This window comes from Miniopterus natalensis, chromosome 20 (genome assembly GCF_054644295.1).
Source record: "Miniopterus natalensis isolate mMinNat1 chromosome 20, mMinNat1.hap1, whole genome shotgun sequence".
NCBI classification, from domain to species: Eukaryota; Metazoa; Chordata; class Mammalia; order Chiroptera; family Miniopteridae; genus Miniopterus; species Miniopterus natalensis.
In genome coordinates, this window is record NC_142100.1 from 27,425,759 (window position 1) to 27,436,720 (window position 10,962).

At 62.9% G+C, this 10,962-nt stretch overlaps 1 protein-coding gene across 1 annotated transcript in view; it reads left to right on the forward strand.

Annotated features, from left to right (window-relative positions):
* The window catches only part of ADGRD1 (adhesion G protein-coupled receptor D1), a 46,434-nt gene extending 36,668 nt beyond the window's left edge, over window positions 1-9,766 (forward strand). The window contains exons 18-26 of the mRNA XM_087828830.1: window positions 701-812; window positions 1,428-1,581; window positions 3,319-3,385; window positions 4,644-4,710; window positions 7,232-7,323; window positions 7,996-8,122; window positions 8,719-8,760; window positions 8,916-9,008; window positions 9,671-9,766. Coding sequence (XP_087684956.1) covers window positions 701-812; window positions 1,428-1,581; window positions 3,319-3,385; window positions 4,644-4,710; window positions 7,232-7,323; window positions 7,996-8,122; window positions 8,719-8,760; window positions 8,916-9,008; window positions 9,671-9,766 — 850 coding nt within the window. The remainder of the gene's footprint in view (window positions 1-700; window positions 813-1,427; window positions 1,582-3,318; window positions 3,386-4,643; window positions 4,711-7,231; window positions 7,324-7,995; window positions 8,123-8,718; window positions 8,761-8,915; window positions 9,009-9,670) is intronic.
* Window positions 9,767-10,962: the final 1,196 nt, after the last annotated feature.

Genomic DNA, 10,962 nt, shown 5'->3' on the forward strand with positions numbered 1-10,962 from the left:
GTGAAGCCGCGCTCCCCGGGGCCCTTGTGTGTTATGCACACCTGGTGGGCCCCCTCCCTCTGGGGCTGCTCATGGGGGTCCTCTGGGAGCCCCCCACCCCCCTCACCTGCGTCACCTGGGTGGTTCTGTAACCCCAGGATCTGGATTGGTTGGTCGGGAGCTTTGAGGCAGTCGGGCGTAGAGGGGACACGTGAGGAGGTTCCAAGCCAGGCAGGGGGACCCCACCCTGTGCCAAGACATCCGGTCTCTGGTCCCCTGGCTCCTCAGCCAGTTGCTCAGCACAGCCTGCCCCCCAGCCCACCCCACCCCAGGCGTGGTCGGCTCTGAGGACTCAGCCTGCCAGAGACAGACAGATGTGTCTGGGTGGGGCTGGGCCATGACTAGAACACAAAGGCACAGACACGTTTCCCAGCTGTCGGTGCCAGGAGGTGGCAGTTACAGGGCGAGGACGTGGAGTTCCTTCTCAGGCCACCCAGAGCCCCGGGAAGGGAGCTGACCTCCGAGGAACAGCGGGCGCGGAGGCCCAGAGGCTGGAGCGGGCTGGGTGTCTGGGAACCTTAAGGGGCTCAGGCCAGGCAGGGCGCCCTCGAGGGTCCACAGCCAGGAGTGACAGCAGCTGGGCAGCTTCCTCGGGGCCCGTCTGGGTCCCTGCGGGACTGGGGCGCCTGGGCCCGGGCCTCACCCCGCGCTCTGTGCCCAGCTCGGTCAGCACCATCCGGAACCAGCGCTACCACATCCACGCCAACCTGTCCTTCGCCGTCCTGGTGGCCCAGGTCCTGCTGCTCATCAGCTTCCACTGCCAGCCGGGCACCGTGAGTTCGGGCCTCTGCCCCCCTCGGTGTCCCCAGGGGCCCCTTCTCCAGCTCAGAATGCAGACGTACCCCCAGAAAGCCAGGCCGTGTCCCCCGGGAAAGGAAGGGGCTTCTGTGGCTAAAGCACGCCTTGCGGTGGACACACTGAAACCCCAGATCTCGGGGTGTGACCAGCCACGGGCCTACCGTCTCTGAACCCCCTTCCCACGGGCCTCCCTTGGGGGGCCAGAGGGGCCCCCGCAGCTCAGGCTCCTGTCCTCGCTTTTGGAGGGAGGAGGGAAACCTCGCTCCCCGGTGGCTCCGCCCACCCTGGACCAGGCGGGTCACGTGCCCGCCCTGAGCCAATCCTGTTGCATTATGCTGATTGGCCGGGTCTGATTCCCACGCCCTCCTGAGCCAATCACTGCGCCCGGGAGGGAGCACGCTGTGCGGTGATTGGTTACCTGTGAGTCACGTGCCCCGTCCCGCCGGCTCAGGCTAGAAACCCTGAGTCACGGCTCCCAGGAAAAAAAATCGGGCCACGTGACTGGGGGGCGCCCCAGAAATGGATGCTGGGAGTTGGACACAGCGGGACGCCCCCGCGAGGTCTCCCCTGCGCCTCTGCTTCGGTCCCAGATCCCGTGCCAGGTGCTGGCCGTGCTCCTGCACTACTTCTTCCTGAGCGCCTTCGCCTGGATGCTGGTGGAGGGGCTGCACCTCTACAGCATGGTGATCAAGGTCTTCGGCTCCGAGGACAGCAAGCACCGCTACTACTACGCGATCGGATGGGGTAGGTGCGGGGAGGGGGGGGCAGCCGGAGGGGTGCAGCGGGGGGGGGAGTTGCAGCCGGATGGGGTTTCCTCTCGACGGTCCTTCTGTGCATCTTGACGAGGCCAGGACAGGAGCAGGACCATGTTGGCCAAACAAAAGCCTCAGTCATCGGGAAACACTTGCTCCCGGCATTTCTGACTTTTGTTGGTGATCTTTACAAAGGTTGAGTGTATTGGTTTTATTTATTCTGTCGGTTGTTGTTTATTTTCTAGTTTGTTCATTTCTGCCATGATCTTCATTATTTCTTCCGCTCGCGTCTGGTTTCGTGGGCTCTTCTTTGTCTCCAGCCCTTTCATGTGAAAGTTTGGGTTGTTGATTTGACTGATGGTACTTTTCATTTCAGTTATTGGGGCGGTGGGAGGGAGGGAGGGAGCTCTGGTCTCTCAGCTGCTCTTACCTGGAATAGAGCTGCTGCAGCTTGGAGCTGGGGGCTTGAGAAATGCTGGCAGCCTGCCCCCCGGGGGAGATAGTGCGACTCTCGAGGGGGCGCTGGGGGGAGAGGGAACCCCGTGTCCTCGGTCATACCTTCAGGAGTGGTGCTTCCCTCCTGCTGAGCTGGGTGGGGAAGCAGGTTGTAAATGGAAAATTCCAGAAATGAACAATTCGTGCCTTTTAAATTGTACACCATTCTGAGCAGCGTGACGAACTCTCACACTGTCCCCTCCATCCAGCCCGGGACTCGAATCATCCCTTTGTCTGGTGTCTCCACACTGTGCACGCTCCCCGCCCGTTAGCCATTCAGTAGCCCAGTCAGTTATCAGACCCACTGTCGAGGTGTCACAGTGCCTGTGTTCAGGACACCCTCGCTTTATTGAACAGAGCCACGTTTACGTAGCTTTCGTTGCAGTACAATGTTCTAACTGCTCTATTTTATTATTGTTGTTAGTCGCTTGCTGTGCTTAATTTAGGTGTGTCTGTACAGGCAAAAACCCACAACAGTATAGACAGAGTGTGGTACAATCGGCAGTTTCAGGCATCCATGGGGGTCTTGGAATGACCCCCGTGCATAAAGGGGGGGCTACCGTGCTCACAGGCCCTGTGTGGAGCCAGGACAGGTGCCTCTGCTTCCCCCAGAACTGAGCTCTCTGGGGACCGAGCACACTCACTCCCGGCGGGCAGGTGGGCGGTGCAGAGAGCTGCTGAGTTTTCATGTACTCTCCCCCCCCCCCCGCACCCTCTTGTAGGAACAGACTCGAAGCAGTTCTCTTGTCTGAGCGGGTTCTGTAGAACGCCCGCTTGAGAGGGTCCGTGGGTGGCTCACCCCCCCACTTAACTGCAGGGGGAGCGAAGGGGGGCCTGCTGTGCTCAGGGCGGCTGATCCGACACTGGCCCTGAGGGTGCACGGCCTTCCCAGCAGCCAGAAGGGGGTTGTTTGCAGAAATGGAATTGGACTCATAACAGATTTGCCTCAGAATTCGTGTGTGCGTGAATGCAGTGGTGCGGCTCTGTGCGTGTGGCTGTGCGTGTGCGTGAAAGCTTGTGCGTGTCTCTGCATGCGTGTGTGCGCATGTACATGGGCAAGTGCGAGTGTGTGTTATCTCCTTGTTGAGACTGTAGGTTCTTGGAGGACCGGCTGCTCTGTGTCCACACCCAGCACATGATTTTTTCTGTGCATCGGGCATAAAACAAATAAATGAACTAACGGGTGAAAGCCGACAGCCCCAGGCTAACGTGTACCCGCTCCTGCCTCCTGCAGGGTCCCCTCTGCTGATCTGTGTCATCTCCATCTCGTGTGCCATGGACAGTTACGGAACCACTAACAAGTAAGTTGGGCCCTGCCTCCCAGGTGCTGCATCGGCAGGACCCCTGGGAACAGGGCTCCACGAGGGGTCCCCAGGGCCTCTGTATGAGGCTGCCCCCCCACCCTGGCCCTGCAGTGAGAAAGTCCAGACAGAGAGAGGAACAGCCCTGCTGTGCCCTGGGCACTTTCCCACCAGGACGCCAGCAACGGGGCTGTCAGAGGGCGTCAGGGTGAGGAGGTGGCTGGTAGAGGGTTCTGATGGGAACTGTTTCATCCACGTGGTCCTCCCAGACACGTGGTCGTCCGTGGAACCTGAGTGGTCACCACCTCCAGTGATTTTTCCAACAGCAGCCGATGGGCTGTAGTGGAACCAAGCTGAGGAAGGGACTGTGCCGTGGACCAGGCCAGGGGTTCAGGTTCCAGAAATGATTTCCTCTCCGTACAAGAGAAGGGGCTTTAGCTCGGACGTCCTCAGGAAGCCGGCCCTCCTGGCCGAACCGAGGAGCCATGGAGTGAGACCGGGAGAGGGAAGCGGCTGGACACTGTTTGAGAAGAGAAAGGAAGTTAAACTCGTTACAGCTTCAGGACGAGGTGACTTTTCAGCTCAGTGGCTGCACCGGGCGGAGTCTGGCCTTTTGCACTTCTGGGCATCGATGTTCTGGAGAGAAGCGTGGAGAGGAAGCCTGGTGTGAGCGCACGTGGAAGCGAAGGGTTAGGCAGCCGTGGCTCCGGCCTCGAAGGCCCCGCATCCGAGTTGAGGCTTCCCTGGAAGCCAGGGCCGTTGCTGGGACCCGCTGGGACGTTTTCTCCCGACTGGGAGGCACGGCTGGAGGTGCGGCTGACCAACAGCGGATGAGCCGATGGACATGGTCAGTCCTGTGTCACACGGTGACTCATGGACCCTCCACACAAGATGCGAGTCAGGCAACGCTCTGGACGAGAGCCAGGCCTGGGCCAAGCTCTCCTGATTTATTTTTTTATAATAAAATTAAACCCTACTTTGGCTCTTGCCTGGACTCTGCAGAGGCGAAGTTCCCCCCTAACGAGGGGCCCGAGGAAGCCTTTTTCCCTGAGCCCAGCTGCAGACCTGGACAATTCTTTCCAGGAGCGAGAGGCGTGAGATCATCGTGGGCAGGATGGGACAGGGTTGTGGGGATGAGTGTCCCCTGACTGGCCCGGCCGACCCCATGCTGTCCTGGCAGCTCCCTCCGATGGAGGTGCCCAGCGCCCAAGGCGGGAGCTCGAGGTTGTTGAAGTAACGGGCCTGCTTCTCTCCACAGCTGCTGGCTGTCCCTCCAGAGTGGCGCCATCTGGGCCTTCGTGGCCCCCGCCCTGCTGGTCATTGTGGTAGGTCCCTGCCCTCGGGTGGGAGGGGTGACAGGAGCTGGAGGAGCTCAGCAGAGAGGGGCCTGGTCCCTGAGATGGTCCTGTTTGGTGAGCAGGGCTCCTGTCCCCTCGTAGGAGCACGGCCCAGGCTCTCACTTCCCCAGACGATACGCAGGGAGATGGGGCCCCTGTTCAGGTTTCCAGCGGAAGCCGCAGCCCCGGCCGCAGCCCCGGCCACAGGGCTCCCTCTGCCCTCAGCTCCTCCTGTCTCCCGGAGCCCTGTCCAGGGCACCTGCCGCCCTGTCTGTCTGTCCAGTTGCTGGCCCTGGGTGGTGCCTGGGTGTTTTCTGTCTTTGTCACCGATGGTCACAATCTCATCCCCTCGTCACCTCTTCGAGTGGAGGGGCTCCGGGCGGGGACAGGGACGGGGCGGTGGCCTGAGCACCGTCCTTCGTGTCAGTGCAGAGCTGAGCAGTGTCCTTCAGGTGATCCCGCTCGGCTGTGGGGATGTGTTATGGAGCTTTCTGATCCAGGGCTGTCCCCGTCCCCAGGGCTGCACGAGGCTCATCTGCAGCCACTTTGTCACGGGCCTTTTCAGGATTCCGGGGGCTTCCATCGCAGATCCTGGGCCCCCTCCCTCTGCTCTCGGGGGTCCGGGCGAGTCCTCACTTCTCCAACCAGAATGGAGGAGATTTCTGCCCTGACATCCGTCTCCTTCAATACCTCAACACTTGGCCATCAGGAGGGAGATTTCTAGGGAAAATAGTGACAAGGTTAGAGGGGGAACGTCTGTAAGTCCCGCGTCACTGGTTCTCCCCCTGTTCCCGGCTCGACCTTCCAGATGTGCAGGCCCCGGGCAGGGTCGGCCGGACCCAGATATTTCTGGGTGACCTGAGTTTTCCTCGGACGTTGGTCAGTCTGGAGGCCACCTGCCCAGGTGCGTGGGGACCAGCAACAGGAGCCCCGTGTCCCCGTGTCCTCCAGGCCTGCTGGAGCCCTGCTGTCACTCCTGAGGGAGCGTGACCTCCAGGCCCCACGCCCAGCCCGCTCCTCAAGGTCAACATGCAGCCGGCTTGAGCCCACACTGCTCTCGGGGGAAACCAGAGAGCGTGGGGCAGTGGGAAGGGAGATGTCCAGCTGATGAAATACCCGGGATTCGCGTCCTTTACACCCCACCCCGGGTCTCTTCCGATTGGCGGCCAGGCACAAGCCGGGCAGGGACGTGAGGCGAGGGGCCAGGCCTGCTCCGGCTGCGAGTGTCCGTGAGACGCCCGATCGGCCTCACTCGCAGGCACCGTCTCCCCCTTAATTGTCGCTGACGGGGGGATGGGAGGTCGGCTGTGCCTCCTCGTAAGGCCACAGCTAACGAGGAAGTGTGCACGCGAGTAAAACCAGACAGGCCTGGGCTGAGAGGGAGGGAAAAATAAATAAACCCCCGCAAGAGCTTAGGAGAGATGGGAACGGTGATGAATTGTAACAGCCGATAATGGGAGCTGCGTAAGCATTATTCAAACTCTTTCTTCTGAGTCTCAGGGAGGCCAGCGAGGAGCAGAGGAACCTAATTAATCACTCGTAGCTTTATTACGTTTGTGAAACACTTTGCCACAAGTGACCATCCATCCAGTGGCCGCGTCGTGGTCGGTAAACAGCGTCTGTGAATCCGGGACGTCCGGCCGAGAGGCCGGGGCCGGAATACACTCCGCACGCACAGCAGAGGGCGCCGTGAGGAGACCGCCGGGCTCCGTGGGTGGTGGCGCCTCCCCCAGAGGCTGCCGGGCGCCCCTCTCCCTGGTCTCGGGCTCCACGGTCCCCCCTCCCCTCCCCGGAATCACTGGGGTCTCCTCCCGAGCCCGAGGACACTCCTGTGACTTTCACAGAGAGAAGGGTTTCTGTTATTTCTCTTTTAATTTATAATTTTTCAAAATTGCTGGGCACGGCCCTGAATTCAGGCCAGACCTCCCAGCAGAGGGAAAGGGGGTGGGGCTGCCACCCCCTCCTGTCACCCTCTGCTCCCACCCAGCCTCTCGTTCAGGACCCTGGAGAGCTGCCCGCGGAGAGACGGGTTATTGGGGTCCCTGCCCAGCCCCACGGACCCCAAGGGGAGCCTCCCAGCGGGTTCCCAGTCAGAAGGGGGCCCCCACAGGTCACACAGCTGCAGGCCGGGTGGGGCACCAGGTGAGCCGGGAGGCGTCCCGGGGCCTTGGCTTACCCGTCCTCTCCGTGGTCCCCTTGCACTGGCGACGTTGCTCTTTGTCATCACCAGATGGGGAAACTGGGGTTCAGAGGACATACGTAAGTTCCCCAGGGTGACACGGCGAGCCAGCGTTCAGGGAGGCTCACACCCCGGGGCTCTGCCCGCTGTGCTCCCGGGGACCAGAACGGGCGTGTTTGGCTCTTTCCTCCAGTGCCCAGGGACATGGGGGACACCTCTCCAGAGTGTCCGCGGGCCTGGTTGGGGGACGGCAGCACCAGGTGGAGCCAGGTGTTCGGCAGGTGCCACCCCAGCCCTCACCTTCCTTCCTGCGTCCCCCCCGCCCCGCAGGTCAACATCGGCATCCTCATTGCCGTGACCAGGGTCATTTCCCAGATCAGCGCCGACAACTACAAGGTCCATGGAGACCCCAGCGCCTTCAAGTAAGCGGCCCCTGGGCCTCCCGGGTGCCCCACCCACAGAGGGCGGCTCTGGGCAGCAGGAGGGCGGGTCACTGCCTGGCTCTGGGTGGTCAGCCCCCCCCCCCCAAAAACCACGGGCCAGGACGTGGGGGGGCCTCCCAGGAAATTGGGGGTTGCTGTAGGAAGCAGGGCTGGGGCGCTGGGTGGCTGGCATTGCCTGAGTGGCTCTAGCTACAATGTATCGTTTCTGATCTGAGGGGAAACAGTAAACATGTGGACAGAAAATCGATGGCAGTGATTCTGTGATGAATCCCAGACCCTGAGGGTTAAAGTGACAGGTGGCTGCCGCCTCCCCGGCTTTTCAGCCTCTGGAAACCTTGGAGGGCAGTGCCCTGGGGCAGAAGAGATGCCCCCGGGTCAGGAAGGAGCCCCCCCCCCCAACTCCAACCTTGTCCCCAAGGCCTTCCCTGGGCCTGTGCTCATTCCCCGTCTGAGCCTGGCACCCTGGGGTGTCTGAGCCTGTCCCCACACAGCCATGTGCTCGCCCCACACCTGGGCTCCCCCCAACGGGTGCCCCCCACACCTGGGCTCATCCCACATCTGATCTCCCGTCGGAAGCCGGGCTCCCGGAGGCCAGTCCCCGGCCCCACCCGGCCTGCCTGCCCGGGGCAACCACCGCCCTTTCCCGCCCAGGCTGACCGCGAAGGCTGTGGCCGTGCTGCTCCCCATCCTGGGCACCTCGTGGGTCTTCGGCGTGCTGGCCGTCAACAACCAGGCCGTGGCCTTTCAGTACATGTTCGCCATTCTCAACTCCCTGCAGGTGGGCACCCAGGGGCCCTCGGGTGGGCGAGTTGGCCGCCCGCTTTGGGAGTGGGCACGTGAGGAGCGGCTGCCACGGGCCGGAGGAGGCCCTCCCTCTGTTCCACGCACACACCTGTGAGCCCGTAGCTTGGGGTGTCCCCGAGGCCCGAGGGTGGGGCATCATGGAGCACATCCGGGTCTCTGAGTGGTCAGGCTCTGCAGGGTCCTGTGGCCAGTTCACGTGGCCAGTACCTGTGGGAGGACCGTCAGCACGTGGGCGGCTCCTGAGAGGAAGCTGGACACGGACGGGGGGTCACGGGGGACCTCAAGGTGTGAGTTCCCATTTGTCCCCTGCACGGAGGGGCAGGGAGGGGTCACAGCCTGGAAACCAGAAACGTGGGGTGCCCAGGGCCCGGTCATAGGGGCTCCCTGCCTCCAGGTCACGTGACCGTGGGTCCAGAACGCCCCCCCCCACACACAGGCTGCAGGGCAGCCCCGCTTTTTCTGGGCTCCCCAGCAGCAAGCCGGGCCAGGGCTTCTCTCCGAGCCAAGCCCGTGTGCGGCCTGGCGAGGAGCCTTCGGGAGGAGGGTCTGACTGTCCCCTCCCCTCCCCAGGGCTTCTTCATCTTTCTCTTCCACTGTCTCCTGAATTCAGAGGTGAGTCTCCCCCACCCCCAGACCCTGCCCTCACCCTGCGTCTGGTCTCGGGGCCTTGCATCAGCCCCGGTGCCCAGAGACCTTCACTGTGAGCTCTGACTGTGCCCCTGCCAACCTGTGACGTCGTTTCTGACGAGCCCGTTCTGCCCTCGAAGGTCAGAGCCGCCTTCAAGCATAAAACCAAGGTCTGGTCCCTCACGAGCAGCTCCAGCCGCAACGCCAACGTGAAGCCCTTCGGCTCCGACGTGGTGAGTGGAATGGTGACCCCACTGACCCCCGAGTGCCTGCATCCCTGACCCCCACTGGCCCCCACTGGCCCCAGGGCACCGCCCTCACCGGTACCTGGAAAGTGGCCTGTCAGCCGGCCATGGAGTCACCTGCCAGCTTCTCTGAGCCACACGCACCCTCTGCCTGACCAAGGACTGCGTGGAGCTGAGGCTCTCGGTCTCCTAACCCCGAGCCTCCAGCCCCCCAGCCCTCCCATCCCTCCTCCCTGGGCTCCGTAGGCAGCAGGGGAGGTGCTGTCGTTCTTGCTCAGCCCCTCACGGCCGACCTTGGCCTGTAGGGCCCACGCCCTGGGCCGATGTTACACCCACATCCAGTCCTCTGCTCTGGATGGATACAAGGGCAGATGGATAGACGGATGGATGGAGGGATGGAGGGAGGGATGATGGATGGGTGGATGAATGGTGCAGGACTGACTGAGTACACCCCAGAACCTGGAGGGGCTGAGGAAGGTGGGAGAAGGGCACCCTTTCCAGCTCAAGATCCTCGTTTCTGGGGAGCAGTGGGGCCCCGAGAGGGAGGATTCTCACACAACTGCCTGGGCCAAGGCTTGCTCTCCACACTCACGTGGGGCTTAGGTCCCTCGCCCCGGAGCAGGGTCCTCACTCTTCTCTGTGATCTGCAGACGAACGGGACCCGGCCGGGAACAGCCTCCTCCAAGCTCAGCCCTTGGGACAAGAGCAGCCACTCTGCCCACCGCGTGGACCTGTCCCCTGTGTGAGCAGAGGCCGTGGACCGGGCTGCCTGCCACTCAGAGCACCGCCCCCCAAACACAACGCAAGACGCACTCTGCCTTTGCCACTGGGACCCTCTCCTCATTGCCATCTGGCCGTGGGGTCCCCGTGACAGTTGTCCCCTGTGTGACAGAGCCCACCGCCCAGCCCGATGCCCGGTGCACAGCCGCGGGACCCCTGGCTGGAGTCCCCCTTCGGGCTGAGTGACTGCCCTCGGGGCTCCCCCGAGCTCAGCAGTCCTGCTGCTGGGGCCTCCCCGTCATCCCTGCGAGAGCACAAGCGTCGGACCTGTGACTCTGAGCACACGGGACCCGGGACCACAGCACCAGGAGGGGCGGCTTCGCGGCTGCTGCAGGTTGGGGACGCGGGACCACAGGGGCTGGTTCCTGCGGGGGGCTAAGGTCTCCACGAGCCCCCAGATGGTCACGCCGAGGCAGATGGGGGCACGTGGCAAAGAGTGTGAGGAGTGTGTCGACCGGCTGAATCCACCCAACAACCAGCGCCCTGAAGCCAGGCTCCAGCCCCAGAGCCGCCGGTTCCGCGCGGTCGGTGCTGGGCCTCCGCGGATGCCCAGGGCTCTGGGCTGAGTCGCCGGCTGCTGGACCGTGTCCCGCGGGGCCTGGAGGCCACGACTGCTGGGGGAGCCCCTGAGCCTGCCCCTCACGCTTCAGACTCAGTGTCGGCCTCACACACCCCCTTCCAGCACCTGAGCCTTCCCTTGTTCAGGGTGGACAGCCCACCAGGGCCCCCCCGGATGTTTCCCGAGGCCTGACTTCCCCTCCTCATTTATAAATGCGCTTTTTTTGCGTCTAACGAGCTGGCCGCCGTGGAGGGTGGCACATTGCACTGTTTCACGTTGCTGCAAAGGCCGCCTGCTGCCCGTGGCCCGCGTGGCAGGTGGCTGGGGGTGCCCATCGCTCTGTCTTCTGAGTTTATGTGAATTTGTGGACTCAGCCCTTAGGCCACAGAATCGTGGTCACAGCTCTGCGTGTGGTCAGGCTCCCGCTGGACGCTGGGGTTCGACACCACACGTGTGGACCAGACGCCACCGAAGGATTTGGAAAGAGGCCACGAGAGATCATACTGTGACGACGGGGCCGACGGCGCCCGTGGGATGCGCGTGTGGGGACTCAGACCTGCTGTCGCTACTGGAGACTCTTCCTTTTAACACTGTGACCATGGA